This window comes from Cebidichthys violaceus, unplaced genomic scaffold, assembly GCF_023349555.1.
Source record: "Cebidichthys violaceus isolate CVI_PGR_0920_01 unplaced genomic scaffold, fCebVio1.0.p SCAF_19, whole genome shotgun sequence".
NCBI classification, from domain to species: Eukaryota; Metazoa; Chordata; class Actinopteri; order Perciformes; family Stichaeidae; genus Cebidichthys; species Cebidichthys violaceus.
Genome location: NW_027176361.1, coordinates 1,920,065 through 1,942,503, shown reverse-complemented (window position 1 = coordinate 1,942,503; position 22,439 = coordinate 1,920,065). Strand labels below are relative to the sequence as shown.

Genomic DNA, 22,439 nt, shown 5'->3' with positions numbered 1-22,439 from the left:
ATTATGCCGTCTGACTATGATGCTGAATTACAACACCCGATTATGACGGATTAAGGCTCCCGATTACGATTTATGATGTCGGATTACGACGACCGATTACGGCGCACGATCTGTCAATCTGGTCCGTCAGACGTTCAGAAGGATTTCTGGTACGTCCAGAATGGTGGTCGGCTGTCTCTTGAGCAGTTTCACGTTACGATTTCCCAACATAGCTGCTGTCAAACGGTCCGCTAAGAACCGTACCGAGCTCGTTTTATTACGAAGTCTTTTTTGTACACGTTGAGGCTCAAACTGTAGTCTTGACTAAAACTCCTGTTAAACGCTTGTTAGAACAGAGCAGCTTCTTACTTTCTAAGTGACGCTGTCTCTGTCTCTCTTTGTCAACGCCGTTGAGGACATAATCGCGATTGAACTAACTTTATTGGACGTCGTCTCTACCTCTGGGAGCTCGGTGTGGTAAGCGATTGTTTTGTACAGCGCGAACATGATTAAGAGATGTAGGACGTAAGTAGAAACCTCTCGATGGCGTGAGCAGAGACCACATGGCGGCGCAGCTGAACGCTCTTCTCTCCTCACCATCGTCTCAGAAGGCTCACAATTATTTTTCGGTATTAAAACACATTTCATCAACCTCATACATTATAAAACCAATCCAAACATTTCTTTGCGTCACCAGTTTGGATCCACGACTGAAGACAGAAAGCATCCAAACCAAATACTGCGAGTACTACTATATATATATATATATATATATATATATATATATATATATATATATATATATATATATATATATATATATATATAGTACTACTGTACTGTAGGGATAAAGGAGCTTTGAGTTATACTGACTAGGAAGTAAAACACTGTAGTTGCTATTGAATACTGCAGTCACACTGGAGCTGTGAAACACCGGTTTAAGAGAAACACTAGAAGAAGAAGAAGACACAAACCGAAGCAGAGCAGCTGGCGTGTCCTTTCAAAATAAAATGAAATAAAAGAGTTCCTTTCCAGAAATGAAAAGTCGGTCATCGCACACGTCCAGAAACGGCACCGGGCATGTTGGCAGGTCACTTCAACCGGAGGGTAAAATCTCCAGAGAATCCAGACCAGGACAGGAAGTGAGTCACCATCAGGTCTCGTTCTAGTTGTTGGGCCCCGAACACAATATTCCACAAAAGGTCCGAGAGCCTGAAGGTCCTGAAGAACAGGAAGTAATACGCAGGGAGATCTTTAAAATCCTGCTTTGGCAGCCGACTTCCTCCGTTTCGACCCGGAGAGTTTGAGATGATCCTCGTGGTCTCCAGAGATCAATGTTCTTCTGGAGACTCGGTTTGAATCCATCAGACCATCAAAATGTCCACCATGTTTGGAGTTCAGGTTTCTGTCACTGTGGTTCAGTGACCGATGGGGGAGTCTGGTTCTAGAACCAGACAGGTGGACTAAGTTACATCCCAGTTTAACTGGTTAAGACCAGGGTCACCACACCAGGCCGGATCCTGGTTCCAACCTCGCCAAGAGTCCAGTGGACTACAGAGAAGCCAAAACCAACACACCTTAAAGTAACTGTAATGTGCAAACCCACCAGAGTCTAGACCCTGCATTTGGCTGGTCTCGAGTCCCCCCGATGGGATCCAGACAAGTCGGTTTGGTTCAGCTAAGTTCTGTACCACACAGGTCCAAAGAGAAACAAAAAACAAACCAGAACCAGGTCCTGGATCTGGCTTCAGTTGGGTCGTTCTCCGGAGCTTCAGGTCCACTCAAGTCTGTAAAAAATGTGAACCTGATTGGAGACTGTATTGGCCCGGTTTAGGTGGGGGTTCTGGTCTGGTTCTGGTGGGCTCCTCTCAGGACTTGTCCCCCAGTTGACACTGATCCACGGACCCCTCCTCGTCTGAGAGACCCGTTTCAACGGTGATGACCAAGGACGCCACCGAGGCGCTGCTCACCATCGGCTGTAGTTCACCTGGAGGAGGGAAGGATAGAGGAGAGAAGGAGGGAGGGAGGAGGGAAGGAGAGAGGAGGGAAGGAGGGAGGAGGGAAGGAGAGAAAAAGAAAATCACTTTCAGCAGGAAAAACACATCACATGAAAGAAAAGTTTAACGTGACTCTAACTGCCTCAGAATCACCCCTGGGTGTCAGAATAACACTTATAGTAGCCGTGTGTGTGTGTGTGTGTGTGTGTGTGTGTGTGTGTGTTACCTGTGTGTGTGTCTGTGGTGGCTGTCAGTGGGCTGTCTCTCAGGGTGTCTGGATCCTGGTAGTCCTGAGGGAGCCCCACCCTCCTCACCCCGGGGTCCAGCACCACGGAGGCTCCGCCCCCCTCGCTCAGCGTGCCGTCGCTGGAGGCCCCGGACACCACGGCCTCCAGGGCCAGGGCCCCGACTCCGCCCGCCCCCACCCCCCCCACGCCGCCCAGGGCCAGGTCGTAGTCCAGCGGCAGGTCGTCCAGGCAGTCTGCGTTCAGCTGGAGGGGGAGGAGTCAGAGACACGGTCAAAATGAATGATTAACTGTGGCTTTGAGTTAATTAAACTGGCTTCTAGTCAGAACTCTGAAGCTGCACCGACATGTACCGTCAGCAAACATTGAACTCAACAGGAGGTAAAGTAGCGGAGGACTCACAGCGATGCCGAGGGCTTTGAGGATGTTCATCTTACACATGGGACATGTGCGGTGGTCCAGCAGCCACGGGTCCACACAGCTCTTATGGAACAAGTGTCTGCAGACGACAACAACAACAACAACGACGAGTCATTGTCGTCTCACCCCTGAGACATTTCTCTCCTCAGCTGAACTCTAAACTATATCTCTCCAAAGCTTCTACTGAAGAAGTGTTGCAACCGTCAGTGAGCTCACACTCCTGTCCGCCTGAGGAGCCTTCAGGGATCAACAGAGGACTGACGCAGCTTCCTATCAACCCTGTCTCAGGACCCGGTGTGGTCTTACCTGCAGGGCAGGATGCGGACCACGTCGTTGGGTTTGTAGCCCTCGATGCAGACGGCGCAGTTGTCGAAGTCGACCTCCGTCTCCTGGTCGCCTTTCCTGATGGTACGAACCTGAAGCTTACTGATGGCCTTCTTAGCTGCATCACCAAGACGACGCTGGGGGGGGGGGAGAGAGAGAAACAGAGAGACAGAGAGAGAGAGACAGAGAGAGAGAGAGAAACAGAGAGAGAGAGACAGAGACACAGAGAGAAAGACAGAGAGAGAGAGACAGAGAGAAAGAGAGAGAGAGAAACAGAGAGACAGAGAGACAGAGAAACAGAGAGAAAGAGAGAGACAGAGAGAGAGAGAAACAGAGAGACAGAGAGACAGAGAAACAGAGACAGAGACAGAGAGAAAGAGAGAGACAGAGAGAGAGAGAAACAGAGAGACAGAGAGAAAGACAGAGAGAGAGACAGAGAGAGAGAGACAGAGAGAGAGAGAAAGAGAGAGAGAGACAGAGACAGAGAGAGAGAGAGACAGAGAGAGAGAGAAACAGAGAGACAGAGACAGAGAGAGAGAGAAACAGAGAGACAGAGAGAGAGAAACAGAGAGACAGAGAGAGAGAGAAACAGAGAGACAGAGAGAGAGAGACAGAGAAACAGAGACAGAGAGAAAGAGAGAGACAGAGAGAGAGAGAAACAGAGAGACAGAGAGAGAGAGAAACAGAGAGACAGAGACAGAGAGACAGAGAGAGAGAGACAGAGAGAGAAACAGAGAGACAGAGAGACAGAGACAGAGAGAGAGAGAAACAGAGAGACAGAGAGAGAGAGATCAGATTAAGAAGTTAAACTTCTTCCTCAAACTTCAGATAAATAGTTTTGAAATGATCCAAAATAAAAACCACTTCCTGTTTGAGTTTCTTCTCTTCATCTTCCTCCAGATTACAAAATCATGTCAACATGTTATAACAACTCTGTGGAAGCAGCTGTGATGAATTATGACTTGTGAACTGAATTTCACAATTTGTTCTACGTTATTATTGTTTTTTGAAGCAGCTGCTTCCAATCAGCTGGTTTGAGAACATTCAGTGTTTCAGATTTTGGGTTTTGTCTCCATACTTTCATCCTTTAATGAAAACGTTAACCACTTTTTGTGGAACGACAGAATGTGAACATTGATTTCTCAGCTTTGTAAACGGCTTTATATGAGTTTTGTACCTGAGGAACCTGAATTGTAAATATTATTCAAGTAAAAGTAGGAGTATTATCAGCTAAATGCACTCAAGTATCACAAGTGAAAGTACTGTATGAGTTCTGTTACTATAAGATATCCTAGTTTCAAATAAATGAAGTAAAGAGAAAGAAGCAGCGTCTACTTCACGCTCCAGAGAAGAGGTGAACGGTCAACGTGTTGACCTACTTCACTGTGTTTATCTGACCTCGATCACAACGCCCCCCTAAGACCTTCAACCCTGAACCCTCAGGGACTCAGTGAGGTCACCTGGCTTTGAATGCTGTAAATACGATCATATCACCACAACACCGTGTTATTTCACATGATTTACTCTGATTTCAACGTCTTTCAGGACCCTTCCTCACAAGATGAGGTCACTTCAAATAATCCATTTACTCGTTTTCGTCAATGACAAAATGAGGTGTTGTCGTTTACCTGGTTGCGGTCCCGAGCGTTGGCGTATCTGAACCTCTGGATGTAGTAGAAGACGAGCCAGGCCAGAGAGATGATCATGAGCACGATGAAGGAGATGGAGACGAACACCACCGACGTCCGGCTCACGTACTTCTGCAGGTTCCTGGTCCCGATGGTGATGGTCATGTGGACCGTCACGTTGTGCTCCAGAAGGGTCGCCACCTCACGGCCCTTTAGCTCCGGGATCATGATGGCGACCACCTCACCTGTACCTGAGGGGGGGGGGGGGGGGGGGGAAGACATGCTGTACGTCAACAAATACTCTACATCTGTCAAGTATTTAAATCACACAAGACTCTACAAAACCCATGTGGTTATTTCATACGGACAATGTATTGAGTTACCAGAGAATATGGTACATTATTGATATATGAAATGATCTATATATGCTTCTATCACCATTGTATTCAGCTTCTGTATCTTGTTCATTCATTCACCCCCCCCCCCCCCCCCACCGATGACAAAGACTACCAGCTCCTCTTCCGCCCACAAGACCCAGCTAATCTAAAAATAACCCGTAAACCCTGACATGCTTCTGAGTGTACATCCATGACGTTCAAACACCAGGATTACATAAAGAGACGGCAGCATTACTACGAGGTTACTACAGAAGTATCATATCCACATCACGTAGTGACCGGGGTGACGGCCGTCAAGATCCTGAGGAACCTCAGGGTTTATTTCTCCTGAAACTGATGAACGGACAGTTTCTGGGGAGGAAGGTGAAAGCAGAAGAAGTTTGTTTTGGTCTCTTTTTTGGAGAAACGACCCTTGCACCCTCCACGATCAGAGGTCAAAGGTCAGCTAGTTATCAAAGCCAACTCTCTTTATCCAAACGTGGTCTTTATATTACAGAGCAGGACTCTTTGATTTCACTTTATGATTTTGTAATTCTTTCCCTCAAAAAACCCGTAACTCGACCTCAAACAGCTGCTGCTTGTTATTAAGGAAACGCTACAAAGGAAACGCTACAAAGGAAAGGTTACAAAGCACACGTTACAAAGGACATGTTACAAAGGAAAGGTTACAAAGGAAAGGTTACAAAGGACACGTTACAAAGGACACGTTACAAAGGACACGTTACAAAGGACACGTTACAAAGGAAAGGTTACAACGGAAAGGTTACAAAGGAAAGGTTACTAAGGAAAGGCTACAATGGAAACATTACAAAGGAAACGTTACAAAGGACACGTTACAAAGGACACGTTACAAAGGACAATTACTGGATGTGATTTCTAAAGTAGCATAAATACTTCATGGTGTATTTAGTCGGTTTAAAATGTTTTTGACACATTTTCGGCGTCAGTCATCGGTTACACACTCTAAATACTCATACTGATATAAAACATACTGTGAGTATCTGTCACGTGTTTGTACTTGATGTACTGGATGTGTCTTTGTGTTTTTGTGTGTTCAGCCACGTGTTGTGGTGAATTCCCCCCCGAGGCCGACAGTGAACTCAAACCAACCTCAACAAACACACAAAGCAACTAAATCAATGAGTCTGTGTCTAAAAATACTGCCCTGATCAATGTGTCTCTGTCCCACACAGTAGTACTTCTATCCACACTCAGGTGGTATTCTGTCAAACCTGTAACCCGAACCTAGTCAAACATTACCGTGAAACAACGAAAACTCGGTTCTTATATTAATAAACTCAGCTGTCGTTTCATGTTTGGTAGTAAACTGAATATATTTGGGTTTTCAGCCGTTCTGACATTTTAAACAGTTTCAGTTCATTTTAAAGCAAAACCTCAAAATATTTGCTGATTTCAGCTTTTTAAAGTCAAGATTTGCTGTTTTTTTGTTGCCTTTTATGAAAGTAAATGAATATCTTTGGGTTCTTGATCAATCGTCTGATGAAAAAATAAAAAAAAATGTTAAACTTGTTTTGATTTTTATAGAAAATGAATCGAGAAATCAACAAGCGGATTAATTAACAATAAACTTAACGGACATTTTTCACTTTTAACTAGATTTCATTGACAATTTATTGAGAAAGATGAATTCCTAAAACAATAGAATGTAATTCTTTCACTACTTTCTGACTTTTCATAGACAATTAACGAAGTAAACAACCAGCAGATTAATTACTAAAACTATAACGCACACTTTTCACTACTTTCTGACTTTTATAGACAATTATTTGAGGAAGCAACCAGCAGATTAATTGATAATGAAAACAATCATCAGTATCACAACCAGCATTTAAAGAGCTGATAATCGTATCAGAGTCAGATTTAGAGCCCAACACAGAACTTCATGTAATGGGTCCAAAGAAAGATTCCCAAACGTATCTGGAACATGAGCTCCAGCTCCCGTCAGAAAATGACCCCGACACTCAAAACCAAAAACGCTCCAGAGAAAGTAGAGTGAAAGCAAACCCTCTGTGTGGAGGTTCTGGGTCTCGGGGGTCTGAAGGAGGCTTTTCAGCTGAGGAAGAAACAGCTGAGAGTCTGTTTCTTCACCGACACGGTGAATAAAAACCACCGATCAGACCGGAAGATCTCCGTCTGATACAACAGAACACACCAACACTCAACACTTCATTTATCAAGTGGTTTCTCAGCCAGAGCTGCAGCTATGATCATTACTCTTGATTAAATCACATAATCTAAAAACTGTAAACATCAAGAAAACATGTTAAATCTATTAAAAGTTGCGTATATTCATGGTCTGTTTGACTCTAAATGGAGCATAATGTACTAAATGAACATCATGCTGTATTGAAGAAGACTGTAAACTAGAGATTGAGACCATAAACTCATGTTTACAATGTTTACTGAGGGAATAAATCAAGAGAGAAGTAGAGTCATTTTAGACTAGACTTCTATACAACCAGAGGAGTCGCCCCCTGGTGGTCACTAGAGAGAATGCAGCTTTAAAAACATGAAGAACTGAAGAACTTTAAAGAACCGTAGGTTGTCTCCTGATACAGTGATAACATAGCGGGGCTCACACAAACACACATCGTATTGTTGTGTATTAGAGTGAAATCATTCAGGTAATTATTATTCATTTGTTATTTATTTTCATCTGCATAGCTCCACTACTGTCACCATATTCACACAACATCAATTAGAAAAGTGTATAACAACTAAAAGATCTGGTCTTGTTTTTAGTCTCAGTCTTGTTTAAGTCCTAATCTTGTCTTAATCTTAGTCGTGGTTTTGGTCTTGGCAGTAGTATCAATCTTGTCTTAATCTTGGTTTTAGTCTCAGTGGCGTTCTTAGTCTCGTTATTAGTCTGGTCTGGGTCTTGGTCTTAATCTTATCTTAGTCTTGGTTTTAGTCTTAATCTTGTTTTAAGTTTCATTATTTTGTCTTTCCTTGTCTTGTCTTCTACTTGTACTTGTTCTTGGCCTAAGTCTCGTTCTTAGTCTCGGTCTCGTCTTATTCTTTGTCCTGTTCTGAGCCTGGTCTGGTCTGGGTCTTATAAAACCAGACTCGTATGACGTTAGAGTGTTACTGTACCTGGATGAGGCATCGTGAGGGTGTCGTTCACGTTAGCGGCCCCCACGTTGAAGATGACCACCGCCGAGGCGTTGTGTGCTGCAGCGTGGCGGATCTTATCCCTGTAGGTGCAGTTGCCCGGCGCAACCAGCGCCACCCAGGCACCGGCCTGCGTCGGCACCGCGAACCGGGCGTTGGGGTCGCAGGCCTGCCGGTCGTTGGGTAGAACCACCACCAGGTCCTTGGCGTCGCGCTTCGGAGAGTGCTCGCCGTAGCGGCCGCACTCCGTCTTCTCGGTGCGGAGCTCCGACGTGGCCGGGTCCACGTAGGTGATGTTCACGAAGGCCGTGTACCACTCCTCCCGCTCGGCCACGGTGAAGTCCAGGCACAGCAGGTGGACGAAGCAGAAGGACAGCAGCCACGTGGAGAGGGCCAGGCTGCGGCAGGCCGCCACCAGAGAGCCCGGTGCCATGGTGATCCAACCGTCGGTGGAGAGAGGAACCAACCGTCAACCAACCGTCTGTGGAGAGAGGAACCCACCGTCAACCAACCGTCGGTGGTAAGAGGAACCAACCGTCAACCAACCATCGGTGGTTAGAGGAACCAACCGTCAACCAACCGTCGGTGGTTAGAGGAACCACCCGTCAACCAACCGTCGGTGGAGAGAGGAACCAACCGTCGGTGGAGAGAGGAACCAACCGTCAACCAACCGTCAGTGGAGAGAGGAACCACCCGTCAACCAACCGTCGGTGGAGAGAGGAACCAACCGTCAACCAACCGTCGGTGGAGAGAGGAACCAACCGTCAACCAACCGTCGGTGGAGAGAGGAACCCACCGTCAACCAACCGTCGGTGGAGAGAGGAACCAACCGTCAACCAACCGTCGGTGGAGAGAGGAACCCACCGTCAACCAACCGTCGGTGGAGAGAGGAACCCACCGTCAACCAACCGTCGGTGGAGAGAGGAACCAACCGTCAACCAACCGTCGGTGGAGAGAGGAACCAACCGTCAACCAACCGTCGGTGGAGAGAGGAACCCACCGTCAACCAACCGTCGGTGGTAAGAAGAACCAACCGTCAACCAACCGTCGGTGGTAAGAGGAACCAACCGTCAACCAACCGTCGGTGGAGAGAGGACCCAACCATCAACCAACCGTCGGTGGTAAGAGGAACCCACCGTCACCCAACTGTCGGTGGAGAGAGGAACCCACCGTCAACCAACCGTCGGTGGAGAGAGGAACCAACCGTCAACCAACCGTCGGTGGAGAGAGGAACCAACCGTCAACCAACCGTCGGTGGAGAGAGGAACCCACCGTCAACCAACCGTCGGTGGTAAGAAGAACCAACCGTCAACCAACCGTCGGTGGTAAGAGGAACCAACCGTCAACCAACCGTCGGTGGAGAGAGGACCCAACCATCAACCAACCGTCGGTGGTAAGAGGAACCCACCGTCACCCAACCGTCAGTGGAGAGAGGAACCAACGCTCAACCAAACATCGGTGGTAAGAGGAACCAACCGTCAACCAACCGTCGGTCGGTGTAGAGATGAACCAACCGTCGGTCGGTAGCGTGCACACCGCACAGACCCCTACTCCACCATCTTTAACTTCGACGCCCACTCCTGTACCGCCCTCTCCCTCCTCTTGTATAGTAAATAAATATATATATATATATATATATATATATATATATATATATATATATATATTATTTTTTTGACCTTTTTTCCGTGTTTTCAGCAGCTACCTAGCTTCACTCGTCCGTTAGCCGTCTCCATTATCAACCGTCACCGAGAACACAACAACAACAACAACAACAACAGAAAAACACCCACGGGAGAAAGGAAGAGAGCTTCGGACAAAAATCCACCGTTAAAACGACGCGACTGCACGTTACCGAAGTAAAACGCCCGGCGGTGAATGTTCTGCACTCTGACGTTAACGGTTATTCACGTAGAAGCAGCTAAACGCAGCAGGCCAGCTAAGCTGCATTGTTTTGACTGGGCCTGAGCGGACAAGTGCTAAGCTAGCGCTAATGCGATGCGGGACTTCCGGTTGTTTGATTAAAAAAATAAAAGCAAACTTATTTGTCGTGAAGAGCTTGTATTGCTAAATGTAAGCTATTATTACTCACCATTTAATAAAACAATCGCTTGCGTAATAAAAGCTTTCGTATTTCAGACACGCCGATGAGTTTAACTCCACAAATAAAAGCGGTTCTCTTTTATTTTGAAGAGCATTGTATTTCCGCTATGAATGCGTCCGACTTGACGTATCTCTGCGTGCGCTGTAAGGCCGAGCAGCACCACCTGGCGGCCCGGAAGAAAAACTGCAGCCCAAACGTCAGAAACCTACGAGAACCACAAGTACTCAATACAAGTACCACAGTCCAAAAATACTCCATTACAGGCAAAAGTCTTGGATTAAAAATGTTACTTTAGTAAAAGTATTATGAGCTAAATGTACTTAAAAGTATCAAAAGTAAAAGTACTCATTATGCAGTGTTATGTTATGGAATATTATAGTTTTTTATCACTAATAAATGCATGTATGAGCATTTTAATGTTGTAGTTCATCAATGTGGAGCCAATGTGTGATACTTTGTGTACTACTGGGTAGATTAGTAGTATAACTTTAAGTGTCACATCAATGTGGTGGAGTAGAAAGTACACATTTCCCTGTGAGAGGTACTCTCTACTGAAGTGCAGTACTTGATGTACATGAAATGAGAGCTGAGACCATGAGTGGATTAATCAGACATCACTTCATTTGGTTTAATTCATTTGATGTTTGTCAGAAATAAATCAAGTATTCATGTATATGAGAAACGGTGAACATCAGTCATGACAACATGAACAACTTTACATGATAAAAACACTAATCTGTACACAGAGTGAGTTCATCCGAAGCTGCCGTCTGGAGGTCGGTACAGTTTGGGGAAAGTGAGCAGCTGAACGCCGCTGAAGGCGAACTTCCTGCTGCCAATGTTCTTCTGCACGTTCTCCATCCTGCACCCGTCCCTGCACACACACACACACACACACACACACACACACACACACACACACACACACACACACACACACACACACACAGGACCTCCGTCAGTAAAGAGCCAGATCCTCCAGCAGAGGCCGGTCCGTGCTGCTCTACTGGTATTTGGCCAGCAGTAGAACCAGGCTGAGGATGAGCCAGAGCACCAGGAGGTGAGAGGACACCAGGAGGAAGGCCACCGGGTACAGGTGACGTCTGGGGGCTTCGGGCGCAAAACAGGGCGGGAGCCACGAGCCCTGGAGGCCGGGGGGCCGCTCCCCCCCCGGGTCCAACCCACAGACAGTGACTCCTGACTGGGCGTAACAGCCGAGCATCTGCCCCCAGGACAGACGAGACCTGGAGGAGCGTGTGTGTGTGTGTGTGTGTGTGTGTGAGTGTGTGTGTGTGTGTGTGTGTGTGTGTGTGTGTGTGTGTGTGTGTGTGAGATGAAGGGAGACGAAGAGAAGAAAATAAAGAACAACGGATGATAAAGATCCCGAAAGAAAGAAAGAAACACGTAAAATAAAGAGGGGACAAAAGAGGACAACCGAAGGTGGAAGTAAAGGAGACGTCAGAGGAAAGGAGACGTCGGAGGAAAGGAGACGTGGATGTTTGCGTGGTGCAGACGGACCTCCTCATGCAGTCCAGAGCGGCGCTGAAGTGCTGCCGGCCGAGTGAGTGTCGCTCCCTCAGTAACACACACTGCTCCAGCGTCACCGACATCGCCGTGCGGTCCTTCGCACTCTTGCAGCTCGTCAGGCGCACGCCGTTCACCTCACGACACACCTCCACACGCACGCACACACACACACACACACACACACACACACACACACACACACACACACTGTCAATACATTTAAGGTTGTGTTTGAGCCTCCTGATGAAGGTGAGTCCAGTATTCTCTCATCTTTTTGCTCTGTTTTTGGTCTCCACCTCTATTTCTTCTTCTTTACTTCTATTCTTCTTCTTGTTGTAGATAACTTATTTATTTCTCTCCTTGTGCCGCTACGTCACCTCAATGTTCCCTCTGGGGAACAATAAGGTCTTTGGTCCTGGTCTTGTTTTAGTCCTAATCTTGTCTTAATCTTAGTCTTGGTTTTGGTCTTAGTCAAGAGTCAAAACCTTGTCTTTTCTTGGTCTTAATCTTGTCTTATTCCTGGTTTTTAGTCTTGGTTTTATTCTTTATCTGGTATTAGTTTCAATCTTGACTTAGTTTTAGTCTTCATCTTGGTTTTAATAGTCTTAGTCTCATTCTTAAGTCTTGACCTCAGTGGTGTTCTTAGTCTCGGTCTCGTTCTTATTCTTTGTCTCGTTCTTAGTCTCAGTCTTGGTCTTAGTCTCGGTCTTGTTCTTAGTCTTGGTCTTAGTCTCAGCCTTGGTCTTAGTCTCGGTCTTGTTCTTAGTCTTGTTCTCAGTCTCGGTCTTAGTCTTGTTCTTAGTCTCGGTCTTAGTCTTGTTCTTAGTCTCGGTCTGAGTCTTGTTCTTAGTCTCGGTCTTGTTCTTAGTCTCGGTTTATCTCGGTCTTGTTCTTAGTCTCGGTGTTAGTCTCGGTCTTGTTCTTAGTCTCAGTTTTGTTCTTAGTCTTGGTGTTTGTCTCGGTCTTGTTCTTAGTCTCGGTCTTGTTCTTGGTCTTGGTCTTGTTCTTAGTCTTGGTCTTGTTCTTAGTCTCTGTCTTGTTCTTAGTCTTGGTGTTAATCTCGGTCTTGTTCTTAGTCTTGGTGTTAGTCTCGGTCTTGTTCTTAGTCTCTGTGTTAGTCTCGGTTTTGTTCTTAGTCTCGGTTTTGTTCTTAGTCTCGGTTTATCTCGGTCTTGGTGTTAGTCTCGGTCTTGTTCTTAGTCTCGGTGTTAGTCTCGGTCTTGTTGTTAGTCTCGGTGTTAGTCTCGGTCTTGTTCTTAGTCTCGGTTTTGTTCTTAGTCTTGGTGTTAGTCTCGGTCTTGTTCTTAGTCTCGGTCTTGTTCTTAGTCTTGGTGTTAGTCTCGGTCTTGTTCTTAGTCTTGGTCTTGTTCTTAGTCTCGGTCTTGTTCTTAGTCTCGGTTTATTTCGGTCTTGTTCTTAGTCTCGGTCTTGTTCTTAGTCTTGGTGTTAGTCTCGGTCTTGTTCTTAGTCTCTGTGTTAGTCTCGGTTTTGTTCTTAGTCTCGGTCTTGTTCTTAGTCTCGGTTTATCTCGGTCTTGTTCTTAGTCTCGGTCTTGTTCTTAGTCTTGGTGTTAGTCTCGGTCTTGTTCTTAGTCTTGGTCTTGTTCTTAGTCTTGGTGTTAGTCTCGGTCTTGTTCTTAGTCTCGGTCTTGTTCTTAGTCTCGGTCTTGTTCTTAGTCTTGGTGTTAGTCTCGGTCTTGTTCTTAGTCTCGGTCTTGTTCTTAGTCTTGTTCTTAGTCTCGGTCTTGTTCTTAGTCTTGGTGTTAGTCTCGGTCTTGTTCTTAGTCTCGGTCTTGTTCTTAATCTTGTTCTTAGTCTCGGTCTTGTTCTTAGTCTTGTTCTTAGTCTCGGTCTTGTTCTTAGTCTTGGTGTTAGTCTCGGTCTTGTTCTTAGTCTCGGTCTTGTTCTTAATCTTGTTCTTAGTCTCGGTCTTGTTCTTAGTCTTGTTCTTAGTCTCGGTCTTGTTCTTAGTCTTGGTGTTAGTCTCGGTCTTGTTCTTAGTCTCGGTCTTGTTCTTAGTCTTGTTCTTAGTCTCGGTCTTGTTCTTAGTCTTGGTGTTAGTCTCGGTCTTGTTAAAAAGTAAACCGTCCAGACTTGACCTCACAGACTGTCGAGCGTCTTACCGTAGCAGCGATCCACAGAACCCCCACGTTCTTCCTCTTCTTGGTTTCCACACTGTGATCCAGAGAGGACAACAGGTCCGACAGAGACCGGGTACCAGCTGAGAGAGACAAGACACCCTGGTTCAGACCCGATCGTGGTCTCAAAGACGATCACGATCAACAGTGAAAACGCGTGAAGAGGAAAGAGAGGCGCACCGGTCTGAGGCAGAGCGTTACAGTACGCTCTGAGACGCTCACAGCTCTGCTGGTTCACTCGCTCCTGCAGGGAGCTGTCCCCGAACCTGAGACAAGCAAACAAACAAACAAACAAACAAACAAGTAAACAAACAAACAAGTAAACAAACAAACAAACAAACATGTTTATTGAACCACAACTCGTCTCAAAGTTTAAGGAAAAACAGATTTCACTCTGAAAACTCTCACTGGTTTCACAAGATTTCTGCAGATTACAGGAAACAAACGAACATCTGTTGCTCTTTAAACTGAAAGCTAAACATCTTGTATGTATATGTGTGTGTGTGTGTGTGTGTGTGTGTGTGTGTAAGTGTGTGTTTACCTCTCAGCCAGACTCTGCTGCTGGTTGATTCCGATGTTAAAGAGAACAGGATGAACTCGTATCAAACGTCCGTCTCTCACTTCCTGCGGCAGCGACCCGAAGGTCTCCGAGGGCAACGGGACCTCGACGACCAAACCGCCCCTGATAGGAGGCGAACACACACTGAGCTGAGGGTGCATTGTGTGTGTGTGTGTGTGTGTGTGTGTGTGTGTGTGTGTGTTACCCCACCATGCTCCGCTGAGCGTCGGCAGCAGGTCGTCACTTTTAGCCTCGGTGACGGTGAACGCGACTCTGCTCAGGTCGGCCACACCCACCTCCATGTCCTCCAGCATCCCCACCTCGTCACCTGACGCACACACACACACACACACACACACACACACACACACCGTGTTAGAAGGCATGCAGCACGTGCATCAGGTCAGTGTGTGTGTGTGTGTGTGTGTGTGTGTGTGTGTGTGTGAGTACCGTAGGTGCTGAGCAGGCTTTCAAACTGGACCAGGAGTCCGACAGAGTGAAGCTGCAGCAGGAAGTCGTGATCCTCCAGACCTCCGTAGAGCTTCAACATGAACCCACACACCACGGCTGAGAGCTGATGAGACAAGATGAGACAAGTTAAGGTGAGATATGTTAAGACAAGACAGACAGAATCCGGTCCAGATGCTAGACCTCCTCTGCATGGTGACTCTGTTTGGTTTTCTGCTGGAGAATGTAGGCGTGATTCTCAGTTCATCCTGAAAACTGCCGTGACATGTTGAACGCCACACAAACACAGTGAGTTCTGTCTCTGGAATGTGTCATCAGCATCATTAGGAGACAACGGTCCTCTGGACAGAGACGAGACAACAAGGTTCCACCACCTCTCCTCCAGAGGAGCCAGATGCAGTAGTTGCTTTGTGTCTTTTTGTAGTTTCTTAGTGTCTCTTTGTAGTTGCTTTGTGTCTCTTTGTAGACTCTTAGTGCCTCTTTGCAGCTGCTTAGTGTCTCTTTGTAGTCTCTTGGTGTCTCTTTGTAGTTTCTTAGAGTCTCTTTGTAGTTTCTTAGTGTCTCTTTGCAGCTGCTTAGTGTCTCTTTGTAGTTTCTTAGTGTCTCTTTGTAGTTTCTTAGTGTCTCTTTGTAGTTTCTTAGAGTCTCTTTGTAGTTTCTTAGTGTCTCTTTGTAGTTTCTTAGTGTCTCTTTGCAGCTGCTTAGTGTCTCTTTGTAGTTTCTTAGTGTCTCTTTGTAGTTTCTTAGTGTCTCTTTGCAGCTGCTTATTGTCTCTTTGTAGTCTCTTAGTGTCTCTTTGTAGTCTCTTTGTAGTTGTTCTATGTTTCTTTGTAGTTGTTTTGGTCTTTCTGTAGTTGCTTTGTGAGTCTTTGAAGTCATTTTGTGTCTCCTTGTAGTCGTTTTACATTTCACATTCTTGTATCAGGTACTATCCACAACTTGCTGCTGGAAAACCTTAAAAGAAAACTTCCAAGCAAGTCGAGGATAAAAAACGGAGTATATCTAAAAACAGGAATAGAATAAAAAAGATGAATTCATTGTTTTACTATACAGAAGAGGTGATTCTCTCACCGCCTGGCTGAAGACGGCGTGGCGTCGTTGGACAACGTGTGCCGGTCCCTGGGCGACGGTCGTGGCCACCGCCCCCTGCAGGACCACGAAGGTCATGGCGGATCGGGCCTTCCCCACCGCCTCACGCACGCAGTCCCTCAGAGTGACCACCAGGGGGAGCAGCTGCTCCTGCCAGGAGGACGCAGAGGAGGAGGAGGAGGAGGAGGAGGAGGAGGAGGAGGAGGAGGAGGAGGCTGGAGGAGAGAGACAAGATCATCGTTTACATTTCTCAGCGTTGATTTAATAAATAAAGCAAAAGCTGCTGTTGCAGAAACAAAGCGTCCCACCGGTGTTCTGGGAGTTTGTGTCCCCCGTGGCTTCCTGCTGCTCTGATGACGTCACCTCCAGGGGGCGGTCCTCCCGGCCCTGCAGCCGGTCCACCATGGCGACAATGCAGTTGAGGCTCATGGCGACGTTGGCCCACGCCCTGTCCTACACACACACACACACACACACACACACACACACACACACACACACAGATATAAAAACAAGCACAACACCGTCACAAACGAGTGAAGATCTCTCTCACACACACACACACACACACACACACACACACACACACACACTTGCCCATTCCTCCTCGTCGTACTCCGTGTCCCGCCGCCCCTCCTGATTGGTCGGCGTGTCGTCACAGAGCAGCCCGTTGCTGTGGACGTGGCCGCCGCCGCCTCCGCCGCCGCCGTGGATCGTCAGCAGGGCGCTCTTCACCAGCTCGTCTTTGAGCGCGTGAACAAACTGCTCCGTCTGAGTGAGAAGGAGACTCTGATTATTAACCCTCTGAACCCAAATCTGACGGGAACGACGGTTCTCCCAGCTTCTGCTTTTGGGGTTCGGAGGGTTAATTAAATGCCCCCCCCCGTCCCCCCCGTCCCCCGTCCCTCCTCACCTGTCGAGTCAGGCCGTCCAGGACCAGCTGCAGCCGCGCGGCGCTCAGCTCCAGAGAGACGGACAGCAGCTGCTCAGCGAGCCCGAAGACCAGAGGCTGCAGCTGGGCCACGCTGGCCAGCAGCTCCCTCGCTCTGGAGCTCTCGTCCCGGGAGTAAGAGACGGACCTGGAGACAGAAAGACCAAACAAAGCTACTGGTACTGTACTCCAGTACAAATACTAGGTACTTGTACCGTTTCCTCTAGACTCTTTCGTCGCTGCTGCTAAAATTCCTGATGATCAACGTCCTCTGCTCTCTGTGAGACTCGACGACACCACCTACCTACTCCACCTAACGCACACGATTCAGTATTCAATTAATCCAGTGTTTTCATATCATAAGATGCTTTTTCAGTTTTAAAGCCTGTTGCATTATGGGAAAAAGTGAAAAGAAACGGATACACACACACACACACACACACACACACACACACACACACACACACACACACACACACACACACACACACACCTGTCTGTGTGGTTTGTGTGTTTACTGAGCAGCTTCTTCAGTCCTCCGTGTTTGAAGGCCTGGTGGTGATCAGCTGGAGCCCCGACTGTGATGACCTCGTACCACACACCTGGAGGGGGGGGGGGGGATAATGAGCTCTGACTGGACCTGTGCTGTCTGGACAATTAATAATAATAATAATAATAATAATAATAATAATATGGACCTGTGCTGTCTGGACCGGTGACCTCCATCCTCTGTGAGTGCAGGTTTGTTGGAACAAACTGAAGATGTTTGTCTGATTTACTGCTGCTCGACTTGAAACACGACGAGGCTGTTTAAAGAGGAAGAAAACAATGAAATCATTTTCACATATAAAAGGCACTCTACTTGAGTAAATGTACTTAGTTACTTTCCACCACTGTGAGCGTTAGAGGAGCAGATGTAGTTTCCTTAGAAGAGAGCCAGGCTAGCTGTTTGCTTCTGCTTTCAGTCTTTATGCTAAGCTAAGCTAGGCGGCTGCTGGCTCCAGCTTCATATTTATCGTACAAACAATGGTGTCGATCTTCATCGTCTAACTCGCAGCAACAAAAGTGAATACGAGATCATCTCCACTGATGATGTCAAACTATTCCTCTAAACGGATGGTTTAATTGATTGGACACCTGAGAGTTTGTCGAGCTCGGCGAGCACTTCCCGATAACAGCCAATCAGGTGGTCACAGTGGTGGACGACGTCGTGGCGGAGTCCGTCCCAGTGGGGGGAAAGGTCACCGAGCTCCTTCACTTCCTGGACCCTGAAGGAGGGAAATAAACTCGGGCTTGTTTTGAGATTAATCAAATGAATTGATCCGTAAAAGATTTTAAGATTCCTCACGTCCCACTTCTGCTCCATAATACTTAAAGAATTACGTTGTCTCTGAATGATTAAAGCCGATCTATAAATTGAACACTGAGAGAATACAAACACTCACCTGCTGGTGTGGCTCTGTATGAGCGCGCTCAGTAGCTGTTTGGGTAAAGAGAAAGAGAGCGGCGTCTCTGACATCTGCTCCCGGACCAGCAGCCATCTTTGATCCTCTGTCTGAAACCGGTACACCTTACACACCTGAGCACACAACACTGCGCACACACACACACACACACACACACACACACATACACAAATATAAGTGTATATATATATATATATATATATATATATATATATATATATATATATATATATATATATATATATATATATATATATATATGTATACACACACACATACTATGTCAAAAACACATAAAACGTTACCAAATAACTAGCAACACAATAACTAGCAAGACAAAACTAACTAGCAACAGAATAACTAGCATATCATAGCTAACTAGCATCAAAATAACGAGCAAAACAAAATAAACTAGCATCAAAATAACTAGCATGTCAAAGCTAACAAAAACAAAACAACTAGCAAGACGAAGCTAACAGGCAACCAAATAACTAGCAACAAAACAACTAGCAACAGAATAACTAGCACCAAAATAACTAGCATGTTAAAGCTAACAAAAAACAAAACAACTAGCAACAGAATAACTAGCATATCAAAGCTAACTAGCATCAAAATAACTAGCATGTTAAAGCTAACAAAAAACAAAACAACTAGCAAGACAAAGCTAACAGGAAACCAAATAACTAGCAACAAAACTAACTAGCAACAGAATAACTAGCATCAAAATAACTAGCAAGACAAAGCTAGCTAGAAACAAAACAGTTCCTAAATTGTTACGAGTCGTTGTTTCTCACCCGCTCTCATCATCGGACTGTTTTCTTTGTCGTGGAATGAGCCGTGAAGACTGTCACACAGGGCCGGACACTGGAGAGAGAGACGTGGAGCAAAGATCAACAGAAATAAAGCTGACACCTCTACCAACATCTATGTACAAGAACCACCGGAGTAAAAACCTTGTGATCAGGAGGAGTTTCTCCCTCCATCTGCAGACGGGACACCTTCACCTCCCCGACCTCGTTCACGCCGTCCATCGTCCTGATTTAAAGAGGAGGAGGAAGAAGATGTTTACCTTCAGCAGGACAATTATTGAATATTAATGACTTTATATATTAATATTACATGCTCAGTTTCATATTTTATCAGAGCGAACATACTTTTACACAAAGCATGAGAGAGACAATCAACATACCACCAAGTAATACATGATTCACCAAGTGAAACTATGTTTATAGGACATTAGGATTATTAAAAACATCCTCTTTATGAATAAAAAGCGTCATGACTAGTATTTTAAGCTGACAAGTCTATTCAATAAGAAATAATGATTAGAGAAACCTAACTGGCTAACAGCTAACTAGCAACAAAATAACTAGCAAGAGAAACTAACTAGAAACAAGATGACTAGTAAGACAAAACTAACTAGTAACAAGATAACTAGTCAGAGAAAACTAACTACAAACAAGATTACTAGGAAGACAAAGCTAACGAGCAACAAGATAACTAGTCAGAGAAAACTAACTAGAAACAAGATGACTAGGAAGACAAAACTAACTAGTAACAAGATAACTAGTCAGAGAAAACTAACTAGACACAAGATGACTAGGAAGACAAAACTAACTAGTAACAAGATAACTAGTCAGAGAAAACTAACTAGAAACAAGATTACTAGGACGACAAAACTAACTAGTAACAAGATAACTAGTCAGAGAAAACTAACTAGACACAAGATGACTAGGAAGACAAAACTAACTAGTAACAAGATAACTAGTCAGAGAAAACTAACTAGAAACAAGATTACTAGGACGACAAAGCTAACGAGCAACAAGATAACTAGCAAGACAAAGCTAACTAGCAACACGATAACTAGCAAGACAAAGCTAACTAGTAACAAAATAACTAGTCAGAGAAAACTAACTAGAAACAAGATGACTAGGAAGACAAAGCTAACGAGCAACAAGACAACTAGCAAGACAAAGCTAACTAGCAACAAGATAACTAGCAAGACAAAGCTAACTAGTAACAAAATAACTAGTCAGAGAAAACTAACTAGAAACAAGATGACTAGGAAGACAAAGCTAACGAGCAACAAGACAACTAGCAAGACAAAGCTAACTAGTAACAAAATAACTAGTCAGAGAAAACTAACTAGAAACAAGATGACTAGTAGGAGAAAACTAACTAGAAACAAAATAACTAGCAAGAGCAAACTAACTAGAAACAAGATGACTAGCAAGACAAAACTTCCTAAATAACAAGATGACTAGAAAGAAAAAAACACAAATAAAATGACTATCATAACAAAGCTAACTATAAACAAGTTAACTGACCCAGTTAACTAGAAATAAGAGCATCAACAAGACAAACCACCTTCACACGAGATCACTAAATGATCAAGCTGAAGACTAATCTAACTCACTGAAGACATGTCCTCAGCTAACCCGGTCCTTTGCTGTCATCAAAGCTAACGAACGAGCCATGAAGAAGCCAGAGAGGAGGCTAGCTCTCCTCAGCCACCTGCAGCACAGAGCTGTGTGACTCAGCCCACCTGTGGCAGGTAGAGGGTTAGTCAGCAGACACACCTACCTGCTGCACACACACCTGACGACTCACGCTCTCTGAACGTGTTGCGATATTAAAACAGGAAGTCGGCGGAGGCGGAGCCACACACACACACACACACACACACACACACACACACACACACACACACACACACACACACACACACACACACACGCTACCCCTCTCACTTCCTCATCTGACTACAGGTATCCAAGCAACGGCCAATCGGGTGACGTCTCTGACACCTCAGTGAAGAGACACTCATCTCGCTGACAGAAAGAAGCCTTGAGGTGAGATTACAGGAGGCTCTTTGAGGAGTTAAAGCGTCTTTTGAAAGGTAAAGACGTGGACAGTGACGCTACTATAACCGAGCTGTTCGTGAAGGAGGTGTTTATTATTATTATTATTATTATTATTGTTTATAACAACAGAGTGAGTGTTTACCTGAGACTCAGGGAGACGTGAGGCTCTTTGGACCTGAGCACATCTCCGATGGAGAAGGAGGTGAAACCCAGAAAGCTCCTCTGAGAGAGAAACAGATGGACAAAGACTTTATGTCACATTAAAGTGGGACATGTCCTTTATCTACTTCATGAAGGGTTTTCACATCGGCTGCAACAATAAATACTATGTTTATACATAATACTACTGTTAAAATACAAGAAAGTAGAAGTACATCCTCATTGTTTCATCATTTGAGCTCAATCAGAGCCAGTTGCACTGGTTCAATACTTGTGTTTAGTGTTTTTTATTGAGGTTATTTATGTTATTTAGTATGACTGCGGTGGACAAAATAATAGAGACACCTGTCAGGATATTGCGAAACAATTCGGTTGACTCAACAACCTAAATTATATCACGTTATGTAAAGAGATGCAACATTAATTCATTAATAAATGTCCCGTTCTGTCTGACACACACACACACACACACACACACACACACACACACACACACACGATCGAGGTCACGGCCGTGGACCAAAAATCCCCCTCAGCAACTCGTTGCTATGCGATAATCGGAGGATTACCTTGACGAGTGAAAAGCACTCAAATAACACACACACACACACACACACACACACACACACACACACACACACACACACACACACACACGATGATAAAGTCTCTTTAATTCTAGTGTTTCTGGTGTGTTTATTCTAGTGATGTCGTATGACACTAATGGAGCTTTTGATTTATTGATTTACTCATGATTTATTCATGATTTACTGCCATGTGATGCTAATATATTAGTAATAGTTTCTGAAATGCAGGAAAATGATGTAAACTTCTTTGTTGTTTGAGCAACTTTGATGTCATTTTATGAAGAGATGTAATGAACGACCCACCGCAGGAAGACGTCTTTAAACATCACAGTGTTAAGATGCTGCATCAACGACGTCACCGAGGAACCAACGTGTTGAAGTATCAAACGTAAAAAGCACTTCATCTATCACTTCATTCACTTCAT

The 22,439-nt window shown here is 45.3% G+C and overlaps 2 protein-coding genes across 4 annotated transcripts in view; both read right to left on the bottom strand.

Annotated features, from left to right (window-relative positions):
• Positions 1–820: 820 nt before the first annotated feature.
• On the bottom strand, positions 821–10,082 carry rnf150b (ring finger protein 150b). Its single transcript, XM_068713165.1, has 7 exons — positions 9,917–10,082; positions 8,106–8,604; positions 4,594–4,844; positions 2,948–3,102; positions 2,624–2,720; positions 2,203–2,467; positions 821–1,966 (listed from the first exon to the last, which is right to left on the bottom strand). Exons 2-7 carry the CDS (start codon positions 8,554–8,556, stop codon positions 1,848–1,850), a joined length of 1,338 nt encoding a protein of 445 aa, XP_068569266.1. The 5' UTR covers positions 8,557–8,604; positions 9,917–10,082; the 3' UTR covers positions 821–1,847.
• A 744-nt stretch (positions 10,083–10,826) lies between these two features.
• LOC137874476 (type II inositol 3,4-bisphosphate 4-phosphatase-like) overlaps positions 10,827–22,439 on the bottom strand; it is a 17,371-nt gene continuing 5,758 nt past the window's right edge. Inside the window, exons 9-26 of one of the 3 annotated variants that reach the window (XM_068713163.1) lie at positions 21,411–21,490; positions 19,358–19,439; positions 19,199–19,268; positions 18,384–18,531; positions 18,076–18,206; positions 17,637–17,744; positions 17,432–17,540; positions 16,921–17,086; positions 16,605–16,778; positions 16,316–16,460; positions 15,990–16,222; positions 14,901–15,024; positions 14,661–14,778; positions 14,433–14,573; positions 14,072–14,157; positions 13,877–13,974; positions 11,746–11,900; positions 10,827–11,101 (exon numbers count right to left, since the gene is read on the bottom strand). In XM_068713163.1, coding sequence (XP_068569264.1) covers positions 10,981–11,101; positions 11,746–11,900; positions 13,877–13,974; positions 14,072–14,157; positions 14,433–14,573; positions 14,661–14,778; positions 14,901–15,024; positions 15,990–16,222; positions 16,316–16,460; positions 16,605–16,778; positions 16,921–17,086; positions 17,432–17,540; positions 17,637–17,744; positions 18,076–18,206; positions 18,384–18,531; positions 19,199–19,268; positions 19,358–19,439; positions 21,411–21,490 — 2,289 coding nt within the window. In that variant the 3' untranslated portion in view covers positions 10,827–10,980. Of the gene's footprint in view, positions 11,472–11,745; positions 11,901–13,876; positions 13,975–14,071; positions 14,158–14,432; positions 14,574–14,660; positions 14,779–14,900; positions 15,025–15,989; positions 16,223–16,315; positions 16,461–16,604; positions 16,779–16,920; positions 17,087–17,431; positions 17,541–17,636; positions 17,745–18,075; positions 18,207–18,383; positions 18,532–19,198; positions 19,269–19,357; positions 19,440–21,410; positions 21,491–22,439 lie in introns of all 3 variants that reach the window. The other 2 variants (XM_068713162.1, XM_068713164.1) reach the window with 2 other exon arrangements.